Source organism: Macaca mulatta, chromosome 18, assembly GCF_049350105.2.
Source record: "Macaca mulatta isolate MMU2019108-1 chromosome 18, T2T-MMU8v2.0, whole genome shotgun sequence".
In the NCBI taxonomy this organism is placed as follows: domain Eukaryota; kingdom Metazoa; phylum Chordata; class Mammalia; order Primates; family Cercopithecidae; genus Macaca; species Macaca mulatta.
Genome location: NC_133423.1, coordinates 17,243,425 through 17,263,909, shown reverse-complemented (window position 1 = coordinate 17,263,909; position 20,485 = coordinate 17,243,425). Strand labels below are relative to the sequence as shown.

At 37.3% G+C, this 20,485-nt stretch overlaps 1 protein-coding gene across 2 annotated transcripts; it reads right to left on the bottom strand.

Annotated features, from left to right (window-relative positions):
- Nucleotides 1-11,660: 11,660 nt before the first annotated feature.
- On the bottom strand, nt 11,661-18,041 carry LOC106994543 (serpin B4). Of its 2 annotated transcripts, XM_077974785.1 has the most exons (8): nt 17,994-18,041; nt 17,195-17,384; nt 16,942-16,998; nt 15,541-15,669; nt 14,953-15,070; nt 13,715-13,857; nt 13,278-13,370; nt 11,661-12,517 (listed from the first exon to the last, which is right to left on the bottom strand). In XM_077974785.1, the coding sequence occupies exons 2-8, from the start codon at nt 17,357-17,359 to the stop codon at nt 12,113-12,115; spliced, it is 1,110 nt and encodes a 369-aa protein (XP_077830911.1). In that variant the 5' UTR covers nt 17,360-17,384; nt 17,994-18,041; the 3' UTR covers nt 11,661-12,112. The 2 variants fall into 2 exon arrangements, with proteins under 2 accessions (XP_077830911.1, XP_014977638.3); XM_015122152.3 differs by lacking the exon at nt 17,994-18,041 and having other exon boundaries at nt 12,046-12,517; nt 13,278-13,433; nt 17,195-17,381.
- Between the last annotated feature and the right edge of the window lie 2,444 nt (nt 18,042-20,485).

Here is a 20,485-nt window from a genome sequence, read left to right as displayed (position 1 = left end):
AAAGCTGCTATACACTTTCAAACAACTTGTGAGAATTCCATCATGAGACAACACTGGGGGATGGTGCTGAACCATTATAAACTGCCCCCACAATACCATTATCTCCCACCAGGCTCCATCTCCAACACTCAGGATCACAATTCAACATGAGATTTGGGTGGGAACATAGAGCCAAACCATATCATTCTGCTCTGGCCTCTCCCAAATCTCATGTCCTTCTCACATTTCAAAACACAATCATGCTTTCCCAACAGTCTCCCAAAGTCTTAACTCATTCCAGCATTAACTCAAATGTCCAAGTCCAAAGTTTCATGTGAGGCAAAGCAAGTTCCTCCTGCCTATAAAACTGTAAAATAAAAAAAAGTTGGTTTCTTTGAAGATACAATGGGGATACATGAATTGTGTAAATTATCCCATTCCAAAAGGGAGAAATTGCCAAAACAAAGGGATACAGGTCCCATGTAAGTCTGAAACCCAGCAGGGAAGTCATTAAATGTTGAAGCTGCAAAATAATCTCCTTTGACTTCATGTATCATGTCCAGGCTACACTGACACTAGGGGTGGGTGTCTAAGGCCTTGGGCAGCTCTGCCCTCTGCCTCTGCAGGGTACACTTCCTGTGACTGCTTTAACAGGCTGATATTGAGTGCCTATGGCTTTTTCAGGCATATGGTGCAAGCTGTTGGTAGATCTACAATTCTAGGGTCTGGAGCACAGTGGCTCTTCTCTCATAGATTCACGAGGCAGTGCCCCAGTGGGGACTTTTTGTGAGGGCTCCAACCCCACATTTGCCCTCTGCCCTGCCCTTGTAGAAGTTTCCCACGAGGGCTCCACTCCTGCAGCAGACTTCTTCCTGGACATCCAGGTGTTTCCACACTTCCTCTGAAGTCTAGGTAGAGACTCCCAAGCCTCAACTCTTGCCCTCTGTGTACCTGTAGGCTTAAAACCATATGGAAGTTGCCAAGGCTTATACATTGCACTCTTTGGAGCAGTGGACTGAGATGTATCTGGGGTTCTTTTAGCCATGGCTGGAGCTAGAGCATCTGGGATGCAGGGAACCTTGTCTTGAGGCTGCACAGAGCAGCAGGGCCCTGGGCCTTGCCCACAAAACTATTTTTTCCTCCTAGGCATCGAGGCCTGTGATGGGAGGGGCTGCTGTAATGGTCTCTAAAATGACTTGGAGGCATTTTCTCCATTGTCTTGGCTATTAATATTTGACTCCTCTTTACTTATGCAAATTTCTGCAGGCAGCTTTAATTCCTTGCCAGAAATGGGTTTTTCTTTTCTACAACATGGACGGGCTGCAAATTTTCCAAACTTTTATGCTCTGCTTCCCTTTCAAATGTAAATTCAAGTTTCAGATAATCACTTTGTGCATGCATATCAGTGTATGCTGTTAGAAGCAGCTAGGCCAGGCCACGTCTTGAATACTTTGTTGCTTAGAAATTTGTTCACCAAATAACCTAAATCATCTCTCTCAAGTTTAAAGTTGTACAGATCCCTAGAACAGGACACAATGCCACCAGTCTCTTTGCTAAAGCATAGCAAGAGTGACCTTTATTAAGTTCCCAATAAGTTCCTCATCTCCATCTGAAACCTTCTTAGCCTGGACTTCACTGTCCATATCACTATCAGCATTTGGTCAAAATCATTCAACAAGTCTGTAGGAAGTTCCAAACTTCTCCTTATCTTCATGTCTTCTTCTGAAGCCTCCAACCTGTTCCAACCTCTGCCTGTTACCTAGTTCCAAAGTTGCTTCTACATTTTCAGGTATTTTTATAGGAATGCCCCACTTCTCTTGTACCAATTTTCTGTGTTGGTTTGTTCTCACATTTCTATAGAGAACTACCTGAGACTGGTAATTTATTTAAAAGTTATATTTAATTGGCTCATGGTTCCACAGGCTGCACAGGATCTATGAATAGGGAGGCCTCAGGAAACCTACAATCATGGTGGAAGGCTATGGGTAAGCTAGCATGTCCTACATCACTAATGCAGGAGGAAGAGAGAGGGGAAAGCAGGAAGTACTACACACTTTTAATCAATCAGATCTTATGAGAATTCTATCACAATTTAGCACTAGAGGGATGGCGCTAAGCCATTAGAAACCATCCCCATGACACAATCACCTCCTACCAGGCACCACCTTCAACACTTGGGATCACAATTCAAGATGAGGTTTGGGTGGGGACATGAAGCCAAACCATACCAGTATGTAAATAAATTGAAGACTGGTCAACAATTAGTAAGAATAATGTTGCTCTTAAAAACATGTTTAGGATGCACATCAGCAAGATGGTGGAATAGGACTCTCCAGTATTTATCCCCCTACAGAAACATCAGTTTGAATAACCACCCATTAATGAAAATACCTTCACAAGGATTAAGGAAACCAGGTAAGAGATTACAACACTTGGATGTAGCACAGAAATGAGAAAAGACACATTAAGGAGTATAGGAAAGACAGTTTTACATCACCCACATCACCCTTTCCCCAATCCTCAGCAGCACAGTGCAGAGAGAGATAATGCATGGAGGAAGGAGAGGGAAGTAAGCATTGAAGTTTGCCTGACATCCAAGCGCAACTATCTTGCCATAGCAAAGCCCAGCACTAGGCAGGCCCTCATTGCTCCAGATTCCAGGCCTGTACCTGAGGACTGAGTAATCAGACCTGCCCAAGGGACAGGCCAGGTCTGGCAGCTCCAGACTGAAGGCCTGTGTAACAGGTCAAGTGTCTAGAACTGTCCTTCTGGACTCCACTGTTGGACTGGCTCCCATAAACCTAGGCTCCAGTATTGTCTTTGTGTATCTGGGTCCCAGGTTAGTCCTGAAGCCCCCAGGACCCATGTTATCCCATGGAGAATTATCCTCTAGCACACTCAGCCTCCAGGAAAGCACCAGAAGACAAAAGTCCATGCTAGTTTCTGTCAACCAAGGGTCCAGGCCAGCCTCAGTGGTTCTAGGTACAAGCAAGTACCCATTATTCTAGGCTTCAGGCTAGCCTTAGTAAGTCCAGGCTCCATGGTGGCCACTGCACCAGTATCCAGGCTGTTCCCTCTGTGCCAGGCTCCAGAAGACCCAGGGTCTAAGCTTACTCTAGGATATCAATGGTCCAGACCCACCTCAGTGAATTCTAGTGTCAGCAATACTTTGTAGACTGAGGCTCCAAGACCACTCCTGTAGAGCCAGGCTTCAGGCCAGCTCCCATGGACCCAGGACACAGACCTTTCCCAGTGGACTCAGGATCCAGGCCAATCTATGTGAACTCAAGGTTCAGATGTACCCACGCAGATTGAGGCTCCAAGCCCAAACCAGTGGACCAAGGTGTCAGTCCCATCTCAGTGTTTGACCGGTCTTTGAAGGCTCAAACTCACTGACTGTCCCAGTGTCAGGTTGGCCCTGGTGGACCCAGGCTTCAGGCTGGACCTATGGATGCAGGTTTCAGGCTTTTCCTCATGGACTTGGGCTCCAGTAGATCTTTGGGGATTCAGTCAACAGGTCAACCCCAGTGAATCTAAGCTTAAGGACCAACTCTCAAGACTCAGGCAACAGACCTGACCACTCACTGACTCAGCACCAGGATAGCCTTCCTGAGGACTCTAGCAGCAAACCTGCCCAATGGCCTGCCAGAATCTCTGAATGAAATAACTGGTGAAGGGCTTTCCCAGAAAAACCAGTCTGCAAAGACTGGAATAATTCCCTACTTCTTCAAACATGCAGACATCCATGTAAGGCAACAAGAAACATGCAAAACCAAGGAGACATAACACCACCTAAAGAACAAAATAATTTCCCAGTAGCTGACTCCAAATAAATGAAGATATAAGAACTGGCTGACAAATAATTCAAAATAAAAATTTGAAAAAAAATCAAGGAACCTAATGAAGGCACAGAAAAACAATTGATGAAAACAGAAAAACAATCAATGATGAAAATTAGAAATTTAACAGAGAGACTGAAATTATTTAAAAAAAGCAAGTGGATTCTAGAGCTGAAAAATACAATGGATAAAATAAAAAAATTCAGTAGAAAGCATCCGCAGCAGAATTGATCAAACAGAAGAAACAATCTGTCTTCTGTGAACTTGAAGACAGATTATTTGAAAATATACAGTCAGAGAAGAAGAAAAAAATAAAAAGAAGAAACAACGCTTACAAGGTTTATGGAAAAGTATAAAAAATTCAATGTATAGGAGTTTCCAAAGAAGAAAGAAAATGGAATAAAAAGCATATTTAAAGATATAATATTTAAAAAAACTTTCCAAATTTGAGAAAAATATAAGTATCCAGATATAAGAAGGTCAAAATTCTCCAGTCAGATTTAGTCCAAACAAATCTACAAAAGGACATAATATAATCAAACTGTCAAAAATGAAGACAAAGAGAGAATAGTGAAAGCAGCTGGACAAAATAAGGGATTAACAAAAAGGGAGTTCTAATAAGTCTATCAGTGGATTTCATAGCCAAGACCTTATAGGCTGGAGAGAGTGAGCTGATATATTTAAAGTACTGAAAGAAAAAGCTTGCCAACTAAGAATACCAACTATGACAATGCCCTCCTTCAAAAGTGGAGAGAGAAAAAAATTTCCCAGACAAACAAAAACTGAGGGAGTTCATTATGAGCAGATATATCTTATAGGAATTGCTAAAGACAATTAGTTCTTCAAGGTGAAAGAAAAAGATGCTTTGGGTAACACAAAATATATGAAAGTATTAAACTCACTAGTAAAACATAATAACAGCAGTAATTTGTTAAGGAATATACAACATAAAAAGATGTAAATTATGACATCAAATATTTAAAATGTGGTGGAGACATAGATTAAAAGTGCAGAGGTTTTCAATGCCATCAAAGTTAAATTATTATCAGCTTAAAATAGCCTAATGTAAATTTAAAATATTTTCTATAATCCTCATTGTAAATAAAAAGCAAAAACCTAGAGTAGATACACAAGGATAAAAACTAAAGAATCAAATCTTATGACTACAGAAAATCATTCACAAAGGAAGACAGCAAAAGGGGAAGAAAGGAACAAAAGATCTACAAGCAACTGAAAACAAATTAACAAAATAGTGGTAATAAGTCTTTACTGATTAATAGTTACCTTGAATATAAGAGGATTACATTTTCTAATCGTAGACACAGAGTGATCAAATGGATAAAAATAAACAAGGTCTAACTATATGCTGCTTACAAGAGACTCACTTCACCTGTAAGAACATAGACTGAAAGCGAAGGGATGGGCAAAGTTATTGCATGCAAATGGAGACCAAAAGAGAGCATGAGTAGCTATACTTACATCACATAAAATAGGCTTTGAGTCAAAAACTGTAAAAAGAGATGAGGAAGATTATTATATAATGATAAAAGGATCAATTTGTCAAGAAGATATAACAAGTATAAATATATATGCACCGAGTATCAGAGCACCTAAATATATAAATATTATCAAATCTGAAGGGAGAGATAGACAGTAATACAATAATAGTAGAAGACTTCAGTACCCCACTTTCCTCCATAGAGAAAATCAATAAGGAAAGAATGACTTAAACTACATCTTAGATCAAATGGACCATTCAGAACATCCCATCCACCAGTTACAGAATACATGTCTTTCTCAGGCATAGAAATTTGAGAACATTGAAATCATAGTAAGTATCTTTACCAACAACAATACTTGAAACTATAATTCAGTAACAGGAGGAATTTTGGAAAATGCCCAAATATTTTAAAATTAAACAGCGTACTCCTAAACACTCAAGAGATTAATGAAAAACATTTATTAAGGATTATCTTGAGGCAAACAAAAATATAAAAAAAATACAAAACTAACCTATGGAATGCATATAAAAAGCACTTCTAAGAGTAATTTTTCTTTTTGAGACAGGGTCTCACTCTGTCACCCAGGCTGAAGTGTAATGGCACAGTTATGGCTCACTGCAGCCTCAACTTCCAGGGATCAAGGGATTATCTCACTTCAACCTCCTACATAGTTGGAACCAGAAGTGTACACCACCAAGCCTGGCTACTTTTTTCATTTTTTCTTTGTAGAGATGTGGTTTCCCTATGTTGCCCGGACTGATCTTGAACTCCTGGGTACAAGCAATCCTCCCATTTTGGCTTCTCAAAGTGCTGGGATTACAGGCATAAGCCACTGCACCTGGCCAAGAGCAAAGTTTATGCAATAAACACCTACATCAAAAAAGAAGAAAGCTCTCGAATAAACACCCTAATGTAATGTTACAAAGAATTAAAAAGACAAGAACAAAGCTAATCCCAAAGTTAGTAGAAGGAAGGAAATAATAATAATCAGAGCAGAAACAAATGAAATGGAGATTAGAAAATAATAGAAAAGATAAACAAAAGTAAGAACTGCTTTTAAAAAATTATACACAAATGATAAACCTTTAAAGGCTAAGAAAAAAGGTGGAAAGGTGCAAATAAACAAAATCAGAAATGAAAGAGATTTTACAACTGATATCACAGAAATACAATGCATCATATGGATACTGCTAAGATGAATTATAGACCAAAAAATTGGATAACCTAGAAAAAAACTGATAAAATTCTAGATGCATATAATCTACCAGGATAAATCTACCAGGGTAAATCTACAATGAAGGAACAGAAAATCTGAAAAGACCAATGGTGATTTTGGAGATTGAATTAGTAATAACAATTCTTTTGTCAAAGAAGAGCCCCGAACCCAGTGGTGCTACAGCTGAATTCTACCAAATATATAAAGAAGAACTAATACCAATTCTTCTCATACTTCCAAAAAAACTGAAGAGGAGGTAATACTTTCAGATTCATTTTAGGAGGCCAGGATACGGAAATACTAAAGCCACACAAGACCACTACAAGAAAAAATTATAGATGAACATCCTTGATGAGCATAGATGCAAAAATCCTCAAAAATTACTAGCAGACTGAATTCAATAGCACATTTAGTTGATCAATCGACATAATGAAATAGGATTTATCACAGGGATGCAAGGATGGTTTAATATATGAAAATCCATAAATATGATAAATTGTATTATCAGAAGAAAGGACAATGATATGATTATCTCAAGAGATGCAGAAAAAGCTTTTGAATAAATTCAACATGCTTTCATGATGAAATTTCTCAATAAATTAGGTACAGAAAGACTGTATCTTAACATAATAAAAGCCATCTATGACCAACTCACAGCTAAAATCATATTCAATTATGAAAAGTTAAAACGTTTCCGCTAAGAATAAGACAAAAATGCCCACTCTTTTATTCAATTTCATACTACAATTCCTAGCCAGAGCAATTATGCAATAGAAAAATGTAAAAGCCTTCAAAATCAGAAAGAAACAATTTAAACAGTCTCCATTTGCAAGTGACATGATCTTTTATATAGAAAACCCTAAAGATTCCACAAAAAATCTGTTAGAACTAATGACTTCAGTGTAGTTGCAGAATACAAAATCAACATACAAAATATTAGTAGTGTTTCTATGCACTTACAAGCAACTACCTGAAAAAGAAACCGAGGAAACAATTTCTTTTACAATAGCTCATAATATACTTAGGAGTGAATTCAACCAAGGATGTGAAAGGCCTGTACACTGAAAATTATAAAACATTGATAAAAATTGAAGTAGACAGAAAGCAATGGAAGGATGTACCATGTTCATGGACTGGAAGAATTAGTATCATTAAAATATTCATACTTCCCAAATTTATCTATGGTTTCAATGCAATCCCTATCAAAATTTATTTAAAAATCCTAAAATGTGTATAGAACCACAAAAAAACTAGAATAGTCAAGCAATTTTGAACAAAGAGAAGAAAGCAGGAGGCATCACACTACTTAACTTCAAAATATCTTAAGAATCAATATTAATCAAAATGGCATGGTACTGGCATAAAAGCAGGCACATAAACAAATATAAGGGAATACAGTCCAGAAACAGATCCAGATATTTATGGCCAAATAGTTTTTAACGAAGGGTCAAGAACATTTAATGGAGAAAGGACGGTCTCTTTAATAAAAGGTTTTAAGAAAGCATATACACATGCAGAAGAATGAAATTAGAACCGTATCTTACACCATATAAAAAATCAATTCCAAATAGATTACAGGTAAGTCTTAAAACTGTAAAACAACTAGTAGAAAATATAGGGGAAAAGCTTCATGATATTGGTTTGGGCAATAATTTTTTGGTTATGAAATCAAAGGCAACAAAAGCAAAATTAGACAAATGAGACCTTGTCAAATTAAAAAGCTTCTGCACAAATAAGAGTCAGCAGAGTGAAGAGACAAGTGGGAGAAAATGTCTGTAAAGCATACATCTCAAAGGAGATTAATACCCAAAACACATAAGGAACTGGAACAACTCAATAACAATAAAACAAATAACCCAATTAAAAATAGGCCAATGATCTGAATAGATATTTGTCCATAGAAAACAAGCAATATCAATAATCATTTAAGAAATTCAAACTAAAGCCACAATGAGATATCATCTCACTCCTGTTAAAATGGCTGTTTGTCAAAAACACAAATGATAACAAGTGTTGACAAGAATGTTGCAGAAAAAGACTTGTTTTACTCTGTTGGTTGGATTATAAATTAGTGCAGACATTATGGAAAACATCATAAAGATTCTTCAGAAAATTAGCTACAGAACTATCATATGATTTAGTAATTCCAGTTTTGAGTGTGTTTCCAAAGGAAATAAAAGCAGCTATGTTGGAAAGATATGTTTATTCTCATGTTCATTGAAGCATTATTCACAATAATCAAAATATGGAATCAACTCATGTATGTAATAATGAATGACTGGATGAGGAAAATGTGTTATGTACACGCACAGTAGAACACTTACTATTTGGCCTCTAAAAGGAAGGAAATCCTGTCAATTACGACAAAATGGGAAACCTGGAGAACATTATGTTGAGTGAAATAAGCCACGCAGAGAAAGACAAATATTGCACGATCTCTCTTATATGCGGAATCTAGAAAAGTCGAACTCATATAAATAAAGAGTAAAATTGTGGCTACCATGAGCTGGGGTGTGAGAGGGAATTGAGGAGATGTTGGTTGAAGAATACAAATTTCAGTTAAACAGGAGAAATAAGTTCAGGAGGTCTACTGTACAACATGGTGACTATAGTTAATGCATTTTATTTTTGAAAATTGCCAATAGAGTAGACTTGCAGTGTTCTTACCACAAAAAATTATGTGAGGTAATGTATATATAAATTAGCTCTACTGATTCATTCTACTATGTATACATATTTCAAAACAACATGTTTTACAACATAAATGTATACAGTTGTTATTAATTAAAAATACATTAAAAACAACATTTAATGAAGAAGATTTTTTTTTCACCTAAAGATGTGTGTTTTGGAGAATTCTCTTTTACCTTTTTTGAGTCAATTTTATAGAGGCATAATTTATTAAAATAAAATTTAAGTGTATAGATCAATAATTTAAGAGTGTTTTCCAACGTGGTTGCACCTTTTGTATTTCCATCAGCAGTGTGCGAGAGTTCCAGTTTCTTTACGTTATTTTCAAAACTTGCAATGGCCTAGTATTTTCAGTTTTAATTTTGGCCGTCATAATTGGTACAAAGTGGCATTCCATGGGCAGGAGTTTTGAAAGCATTTAAAATTTGCTTTTCTTATCAAAATTTTAATTTAGTTATGTATTTTATATCAGCAGGTACTCGTATGCTGTTTTATTCAATAGACTTTAATTCATTATTTAGAAAATCAAAACAAAACATTTGGCTTTCCCTTCAGTGACTCTTGCAGATGGCTACAATGCAGGTGTAACTGGTTTTCTGGTGGGCCTAGAATGTATGTAAACATTTCAATTCTCCTAACAAAATATCAACTATGCCCTCTCCTCTATAAGACTCTAATGCTTATGAGCCTTTGTCTTAACATTTTCATTATTATAAAGTCCCTTCTTTTAAACTCAGAAAAATTAATAATTGTTGAAAAATATGGTCCAGTGATTCTAACAATCAGTTCTTCAAAACTATCCACTGTACCATTTTCAGCTTCACTGAATCGTTAGAAATTAATTCTCACCTATTGGAAAGAATTTGAGCTTCACAATTCCTTACAATTTATCATTTTAAAGTACACTTCAAAATCATAGATCCTGGCCCAAACTTCTGACCTCTTCATATTTCTCATAAACTCAATACCATCCTTATTTGACCTCAGTAAGTATTGTAATGTACATCTGTTCTTCAAGACTACCACATCCTTCTTTGCTTTCCTTCCCCAGCTCCATTCACTGAACAGATTGTTCATGCTATACACTCTCTGGCTAGTCTGTCAATTCCCTCGACAACTTGACCAAATCTCGTAGTTAAGTGGTGAAACATTTGTTTCCTCTGCCTTAATCCTGGACTGCTGACTCTTGCTGAAGAAAACTTCAACCTTGTTCAAATTCTCTAAAACTTATTTTTATGAAACCAGGTAGGATTCAGTACTGACTGGGAAGAATCTATGGGAGTAAATATGGAACCCTAAGAAAAGCTACTTTCTGGAAAATAAAAATGATCAATTCCTGATCTTTATACATACTGATATCCTTCAAGGTCAATTCTAGATTCTTCTTTCTTCTAACTTTATCCTTTCTCCCTAGGATCTTATCTTTGCTTTTAGCTACAATTACTGTACTTATCCCAATAACTCTAAAGTATTTATATTGAATATCACAAATTTAGAGTTTCAGATCATATTCTGTTTCTGAGATTTAGACTAGTATCTTCAAGTGCCTGCCAGACAAATCCATTTGAATCTTAAAAGTACCTCAAATTCAACAAGTACAAATTTAAACCCATGATGTTTTTTTTTTTTTTTCTGTCAAAAACAACAACATTGGACAGGCATGGTGGCTCATGCCTGTAATCCTAGCACTTTGGTAGGCCAAGATGGGCAGATCACGAGGTCAACAGATTGAGATCATCCTGGCCAACATGATGAAACCCTGTCTCTACTGAAAATACAGAAATCAGCTGGAAGCGGTGGCACACGCCTGGAGTCCCAGCTACTCAGGAGGCTGAGGCAGGAGAATCGCTTGAACCCGGGAGGCGGAGGTTGCAAGTTAGCCATGATCATGCCATTGCACTCCAGCCTGGCGACAGAGCGAGAGTCTGTCTTAAACAACAACAGCAACAACAACAACAGCAACAACATTTTCTTCCATGCAACCAGTTGGCTAGGTCAGAATCTTAGATGTCTTTCTGCAACTATTACTTTCTAAATAATTTCCCCAGGCCATTTCTTTCTCTCCATTTCCACTCCCAATACTCTAATGGTTCCTAATTTATATATGGTAACCACACTGTTCTTTCCTGTCATCCATTGATATTAGTGTATTTTCAAGATGCAATTATAATTTTATCCCCCTCTTTGACAAATAAACAATCAAACAATCAAAGCCTCTAATGAGCTTCTTATCCCTTTTAGCATAAAATAGAAAGTTTCTAATGTGGTTTACAAGGCTCCTCAAGTTCTGAGATCTGCCTTCTACTCCAGGCTGGTCATGAACTACTCTGGTTTTGAATTTTCCTTTGTATATGATTAGTATATTTCTAAATTATCTTTCCTACGTGTAAGTGGACACTTCTCCTTTCTGAGAGAAAAAAGGTAAAGCAAAAATGATTTAAGTAAGTCATTATTTTATTGATGATGTATTTTATAGAATCACAAAATTTAGAAACGTAAGAAGGATTTCAGGTATCACCTAAATTCAAAGAAATGTGGGTTTCTAGGTTGCTAAGTCTGAAGAGAAAGTATGATTTGGTTTAGTCCATTTAAAACAGGTCACAAACAGAATTACATTTCAAATTTAGGAGATACAGTATTAAATTATTCATCGTATCTTGGACATTTTTCCTCACGCAGAATTTTTCTGGAAGAAAAAGTAGGTTTATATGTGTTCTTATAAAGAGAAAGAAAGAAAGACATACTATTTCAATCATTAAATTCTTGATGATGATTATGAGATTGAAAAGCAATATGAGTGAAGAGAAACTGTTGTTGCCAGCAATGAGTTTACCAGAACACCTCTAGGTGAACATTTTCCAAATGGAGTGACAGACTAATTGCATCTAAGGGGATGAGAATCTGCCAAAGAAGAGGATGCTGTTGGTCTTATTTTGCCTGATGAAGAATAGGAAAGGGTGATTACAATGGAACTCTTCATTAGTTAAAAGAGGTGATAAAAACCCTGTTACTACAGCGGTGGCAGCTGCAGCCTCCGCTCCCTCCTCAGTGACCTCCACAAAGGCCTTGTGTAGGACTTTAGATACCATGAGATCACGGCTCCCAGTCATGCCTGAGAGGTCTGCATCCCCATTGAATATATCCACCATTCCCATGTTTTTCAACGTGTCCTTGAGGTCATAGCTCTCTTCCACTTTGAACCGAGGCAAGTGTAAATCCACATGTGCCTCTCTCATATTCTGCAAACTTGTCCATTCCAACAATTTCTCAGCAGTGAGTTTCTCTTCAAGCTATACAAATGGAAAAAAGAAACAGATATGACTAACTATTGATCTCTAATACATCTTAACAATGAGTTGACTATGTGGAGTATCTTTATTTTGGCAATAATGTGAAATACAGAAGGTTCATTATTAGATATTATTCTAATCGCAAAAGTATGAGTCCTGAATATATCAATACACTGAATTATATGTGTATATGTAAATATATGTATCTAAAAACAGAATCATGTTTTTATGTATAAGTAATGTGTGCATATGTATGTATACAAATGTATAATACATATGTAAAATATGATTACAATATTTTGTATACAATGAACTGTATATATCACTATTTCTTGTGCCAACAGCTTACTACATGTGTGAATTTTTAATAGGCTCATGTTATTTTTCTGTATACATTATTTAGTATACATTGCAATTATTGTATATACCCTAAATCTCTATTCCCTTTTTTATTTGGTGTACTTGTAAACTTTCCTCACATTGCTATGTATTTCTCCCAGTCAAGTTTAAATTGCTGCATAATGATATCATCAAATTGATATATTATGCATGTAACTCTAATAAATTAATAATTAATTAAGCCTTCAGTTTCTGTCAGGCCCTGTGCTTAAATATTTGTAATATGAAGGTGAGTAATCATTCCTCACTTTGAATTTTTCATTATTTTGAGGAAATTTGGTCACAAGTTTTTACCTTGCTTAAACTTGGTATCTTTGGAAAAAAGTCAGGCAGTAGAAGAGTTGTAGATGCAAGTTTTTACCTTCTGCAGACCATTGATTTCATTCGGCAGCAGCACAATCATGCTTAGATCTTTGCCTTTGTATGGTATTTCCAAGACCTTGGCCTGTACATCCTCCAGCAAGGCAAAATTAAAGGACTCGTTTTGCCTCATCATCTGTACAGACTTGTATGTATTCTGCAATAAATCAATGTGTCCAACAAATACCAAGTGAGACACAAGATAAAAAAGATAATATTATTGAGATATCAACACATCCTTCTTCTAAGACAACCCAAGAATTTAATGAGTTAGACACAAAAGTTTCTTCAGGTATTTCTTACTAAATAAAGTATAAGACTAAAACAACAAAATGACAGACATGATAAATTTTATTTTTTACTTGTCATAGTACATTCCATCAGCAATGTTTAAATTTATTAACATATTATATTATATAAGTAAAATAAAGACAATACCTTGTTTGGCCAAAATTTTTCCTCTTTAGTATTTTCTTTATTAAATTTACTTTGCCATTGACCCTTGAAATAGATTGCGTTCACAAGAACCAGTGTGGTATCGTTGCCAATACTTCCATCAGGAAGTAGGTTTTTGATTTTTTCTGCAAGGGAAAGAATAAAAGAGTCTTTTATACAAGGTACAAATGGTTTGTCTGGAAGATGCTTTGCAAATGTTCGTGACTGATCATTAATTATTCACCCAAATCCTTACTTGAGACTCGCTGACTTTGATCTTTGAATTATTAGACTCACTGACCAGTGGTTCACCATATGCAGCTTTCTTTCAGGCTCCAGTCGGATAAAGTTACCCTTGACGGAGACATCACTTCTTATGATAGAGAAGGAGTTTAGGTTCTCTGTGTATGAGTGACTCTAGTTCATCTGATTTGGAATACTGATACACTGATTTTATCTACTCTTTCAACACATCTTTCCTTTCTCCCTCCCTCCTCTTCCGATTATTTTTCTTTTAACTATGGGGTCCTGAATCAGAGGATGTAGGCCCTAACTGCTTTTTAGGACAAGTGATATGAGCTCTGTAATATGAAACACATGTCCTGTGCTGTCAGACACTACTTCCTGGGGTATCTTCCTATTCACTCTCATGTTGAGTTGCTGTAAGTTTGGCCTGTAATGAGAGGTGGGAGGTAGGAAAGATGTCTATGGAATGGAGGCTTTGTTAAGCTCTTTGCCCTTGATGGAGAAGACAGCTGTGATAATCCCTGCAGAACGTGTGGTTAGAGATGTGGTCCAGGCAGCTCCAGTTCAGATGGCAAAAGGGTGATTGACCGGAGAGCTGCTTGTTTCCCAATTAGTAAAGGAGAAGGGAGATGCTTTCTAATGTTTTCTTTTAAATATTCATCATAAAAAAAATTGGTTCTGATTCAAAGTAAAGGACATGATCTCAAAATGGGCCTCAGTGGAGACAGGGGATCCACAAAACTATTGTCATCCAGGAACATGAGCAAATAATTCTCCGGCTGTGTTTTCATCTAATTGGCTTCCTGTAATTTCCTCCTTGGCTCCCCGAGGCTCTCTTTATATTCATTTGGAAAAACTCTTTATGTGGTGTGCCTTCTTCTGTCTTCCCTGCAAAACCATCTCAATCCCCACCGCCGGTCCCCATGCAGTGTCAGGCACAGGGCTCACTCGCATAGGTTTCTCAAAGGTGTGTCTACAATGGGCGGCTCTCCTACCATTCGTTTGACTTTCCACCCAGGAGTTAATCTTCTTTCGACTTTCTTCTGGAGCCTTTGCAAAATCAACAGATTCCACACTGGTCTGGTAAAATTTCTTGATGGCATCTAAATATTCCTTTGAGACATGAAGGAGGAAAGTAGGAATTAAGAGTAATTTATGTAACTCTATATTACTAAATTTAGTTATTTATAATTATAGTAAGCCGAATCCAGAACCGGAACAGATGCAGTATCTCCTGTCCATGCATATTTTTATACAGATGCCACGTAGGCAATGCAAAAGGGTAATGTGGGCTGGCCCAAAAATAGGTCACTGAAGGTCAGTGCCAGTTTACTGATGGTATCTTATTACTCACTCTACTACCCAACCTCCTCTTTTATTACAAGATTATCCCTAAATGCACACTTCACTGATGTATTGTCAGGGTCTGGAACACTCCAGTGGGGGAGAGTTGTGGAAATGGAGCTAATGCACTCTGAGTAAATGCTCCCCCCATGGGTCAGGGAGACCCATGTGCCTTGCTTTCTTCCATTAGGCCACTCAGAGACACAGATACCAGGCTGCAGATGAAAGGTGAAATTTACCTGTAAAAATTGATATGTCTTTTCTCCGAAGAGCTTGTTGGCGATCTTCAGCTCATATGCGTCAGTGGATTTGTTTAATTCAGTCAGAAGCTTTTGAAACTGGTGATGAACATTTCCTGACCTATCAACCTTCAAACATCAAAGAAGGAGATCACTGAATTACTGCATCAATGTAAATTCTAAACCCGTGCTAAGTCTGTTAGATCAGTTCCTAAAGGCTGGTATCCTCAATGATGACCTTTGTGCTTATTCCCTGATACTTGGTGTATTTCACCTCAAATACTCTTCAAAATCTACCTTATGTTTGACTTCTTCCAGAAAATTCTTCCTGTACTAATGTACTCCAATCTTTTTTCTTCTGAACTAAAGATGCAGCACTGTCTACCACTGGATTTTCTCCTTGTTGGGTTAAAGGGTTAGGTTTAGCTTCCCAGTTAAACTCTCAACTCCTTAAGGGCAAGGACCATATTTCACTTCTAACAGCCATCAAGGATATGAGTATGTTGAAGTTTGGATATCTTAAATAGATTATGCCAGGAAGCCCTGTTATACTTGTTGGTGGTATCATCTTGTAAGACACAATGACTGATCTATGGTTCTTTCCTCATGATTGTCATTCTCTGCAAGTAACAACAGTGTGTGTCAGGTAGATGGCTAAGGACTTTACATGGGTAACTCTAAGTCTTTAGTTCAATTCGGGTGAAAACAAGAAAGCTCAGAGAATGGAAAATAAACCTCTTTATAGAGACATAAATTAGAAATGCCAAGTTTTGAACCTAAGCCTGTTAAATCTAGAAACTTCTACTTTCCAGGAAGCATTTTGCACTATTAAGTCTCTAAACCAATATATTCCATAGAAATCATTTTCCAAAATATACTTGGACTTGTGCCTATTCCTCTTAATCTCATTAATGACTCAATTAAAATTAAAGTATTTTTGTAACATTTTTGCGATTAGTATAATTATAGCTATTTTATAATAACAATAACATTTATTATGACTTTTTATGGACAGGGCACTGTTATAAATATTTGCATGTATTTGCATGTATTGAGTCAGATTTTTTATTACCCCTACTTTTCTGGGATGAGGTCACTGGGACTCTGAGCAGTTGTGTCATGCTCCTGTTCACCATTTGTGAAGAGCAAAGCTGGAGTTTGAACCTAGCCTATCCTGATCCAGACCTATGCTCTGAAGTACAGGGCTGACTGTCTTTCAGTAATGCAAAAACGAGGAATAATAATTATGTGCCATGAAATGCCAACCCACTCTGTACGTCTCAATCTTTTCATCCAGGCTTTCCCTTAAGAATGGCCTTTACTTAGTTTCTGTGAAGTTCCAGGTTTAAACTATGACCTGCTCAGGGATCTAAAGCTGAACCATAGTGCTCTGTGACTCACGTGATGTGTTGCAGCTTTTTCTGTGGTGTTCTCTGGGACTTGATCAAAGTGAAGAACCTGGAAGACACATGAAGCGGGACAAGAAAATTTTACTCTAAAGATCTGTTTAAGTCAGTGGGTTCACAGTTACGGGAATTCCTGCTCAGCCCCCTGCGCTACCTGTCAGGCCACCACATCTATTACCATCTGCATGCAAGCTGCTGAAACTACAGAGAGAAATTTCAACAGGACAGCGTAAGAAGCTGATATCTACCTTGTTAATTTGTTGTGCAGTGTTGTCTCTGGCCCCTAAGAGGACCATCCCCAATGCTGTTGTGATGCTGATAGGGGAATAGAAGGTGTTGTTCTTTTGTGATTTTCTGAACTGTTGGAACAGATCGAACATGAACTTGGTGTTGGCTTCACTGAGTGAATTCATGGTGAACTCGATGTGATCTGGACTCCTGGAAAAGCATCAGATTCCCGTCAGAATGAATTTAATAAATGCAGTGGTATTTTGTAGTATGATTTTCTTAAAGAAATGACATATCTGGGTTGTGAGATTTTGACATTTAAAGTTTTTCTTTTCTCGTTTTTAACGTTTCAATCTTTCTACAATGTGCATATATTAAATATATTAATGTCCTAATTAAGAGGCTCACAAAATTACTGTTTTTAAAGACTATTATAAATCAGTAATAGACCCTCTTTATCTTTCCTTCATTGCTGGTTACACTGGGGCTAGGTAGGAAGGCTTTATAATGAATGCTAACAGGAGACCTCTGTGGATCACATCCAACCAGCTCTTAAGGGGAATCCCTGACGTTTCCTTCAAGGCTTTGTGGCTGCAAGGCACTCTCCCTCTGTGTTCCTCAGGGTGCCTTGGTTTACTTGGAACTAAGTAATTTACATAAAGGACAAATCAGATGAAACAGATATTTTAATTATGCCCTGGAAGAATAAGTAAAACATAATCAGAGAGAATGCAGGAGATGCATGATATAGAACACAGTATCATTATTATTCTCAAAAATAATTCATGTTATTAAGCTGGAGTGGCTTGAAGCACTTACCTGTATTCCTAGAGGAAGCAGAGGTGGGCGGAGAGCCTGTGTGTGTCTGTGGAATGAAGGGTGAGATCCTGAATTTATGCCTCTCCTCTTGCTGCCTCTCCCTCTGTGGAGAAGACATTTCACAAGAAGGCTAACACTCCTTTTTAATCTACAGGGAAAAAATGCAAATGCAAATCAGCATCACTGGCTTATTTGAAATACCTGTAGGTGACTTTCTTGCTGCCTTTCCCTTTGTGGAGAGGAGATTTCACAAGCAGGCTAACACTCACCTTGATGAGTGAGAACATTTATGACAAAGGATACGATTACTGTTCTACCATTGTACTTCCTTTTTAATCTATAGGGAAAAAATGAAAATGTAAATCAGCAATCACTGGCTCATTTGAAATAATGTAGGTGACTTTCTATTGCCAATGAGAATAAGGTTAGAATTCCAATTTCCTCTCATTAATTTCAGCTCCTTTCGTTTGTATACAACTCCAGATGTTTAAAAAAAAAAAAAGAAAAGAAAACAAACAAACAAAACAAACACAGAAAAAGGGCCATTCTTTTCTTGGATGTTGCATCGTCTTTAAGGCATGCTTTGAACACCAAACAACTAAAAAGCTTACATTTCCTGTTTTTCAGTTCTGAAAGTTTTTGTCATCCTATGCATTTCATTAGTTATTTTTCTGTATAACAAGGAATATAATTATAATTTTAAGTCCAAAGAGATACCGAAGAAGTGTACTTCAGTATCTCATAGCATACTATGGAGAACAGGATTCTATTGCTTTCTCTTGAATGCTCTACCTTGGCAGTGATCCTGCCAGTCATCTCCCGTGCCCCTTTCAACCATCCCAGATGTTTTCTGTTGGATAGAGTCAGTGAGAAAGTTATCTACCTTGCTGAGTGATACGGTTTGGCTGTGTCCCCACCCAAATCTCAACTTGAATTGTATCTACCAGAATTCCCACGTGTTGTTGGAGGGACCCATGTGGAGGTAACTGAATCATGGGGACCGGTCTTTTTCTGTGCTATTCTCGTGATAGTTAATAAGTCTCAGGAGATCTGATGGGTTTATCAGGGATTTTTTTCTTTTGCTTCTTCCTCATTTTCTCTTGCTGCCACCATGTAAGAATAACTTTTGCCTCCCACCATGATTCGGAGGCCTCTCCAATCACATGGAAGTGTAAGTCCAATTAAGCCTCTTTCTCTTGCCAGTCTTGGGTATGTCTTTATCAGCAGCATGAAAACAGACTAATACACTGAGTTAACAGGCTAACACTGAGAAGAACAATTGAAACAAACGGGCCATTTTGAATGGCAGTTTTTAAATTTTTCATTTAAAAATGAAGCAGAAAAATAAGTTGTTTGAACTGTCAGGATCACAACATTGCTCAGTGGTCCTACTATTTAGCACCTGGCTTCAGACTCATTCCAGTGTTTTCCCTGGACTATCTTGTAATCTGAAGAATGTCTGTGGCCAGAGAGAGGGTTGTTGTCCAAGGCCATTTAATCCAATATCTCCCTGACCACCAGAATAGAGGGCTGGTTTTCTTTTGTGAACTCCCCTTTTTATTAACATGTAATTTATATACCATCAGGTTCACCATTTTCAACTGTACAATTCAATGATTTTTAGTACATTCACAAAGTTGTGCTATCACCATCATCATCTCATTCCACAATAATTTCACTACTTCCAAAAGAAACCTTGTACTTCATTCTTCCCTCTCTCGAGACCCTGGAAACCACAAATCTACCTCTTGTTTCTATGGATTTGCCAATTCTAAACATTTCATATAAATAGAATCATACAGTATTTGTCCTTCTGTGACTGGCTTCTTTCATCTAGTATTATTGTCAAGGTTTGTCCATGTCCTTGCATGGATCAGCACGTCATTCCTTTTTGTGGCCGAATAATATTCCATGGTATGAATAGACCACATTTTCTTTGTTCATAACTAGATGGACATTTGTGCTGTTTCCATCTTTTTACTATTATGAATGATGATGCTCTGACCTTTCATGAACATTTTTTTTTTTTTTTGCATGGCATATGTCTTCATTTCTTTTGAGTATAAACCTATGAATGAAACCGCTGGGTCATATGGTAACTCTAGGTTAACATTTTGAGGAAATGCCAGACTCTTCTCCATAGAATTCTGCACAAGTATGCATTCCAACCTACTGTGAATAGAGTTCTGATTTCTCCACATCCTCCCCAACACTTGGTATTGTCATGGGCTCTTTTTAACACCAGCAGTGAGTTTGTTTTCTCAGCACATCACAAAATCAAGGGAGATTCATCTACAACAAGGTTCCAGAAATACATAGGATGGAAGTAGGGGCTGGACGGGAGAAAGGAAGCTGTGTTTCTAATCTGAACGTTTCTCACCTGCCTGTTCCCCAACCTCCAAGACATACTCTTCTTAGGTCTCCTGTATCAATACATATGTTTTGAATCTCTGAATGAGATTGGGAGGTATAAGGTCCCTGATTTAGGTTGG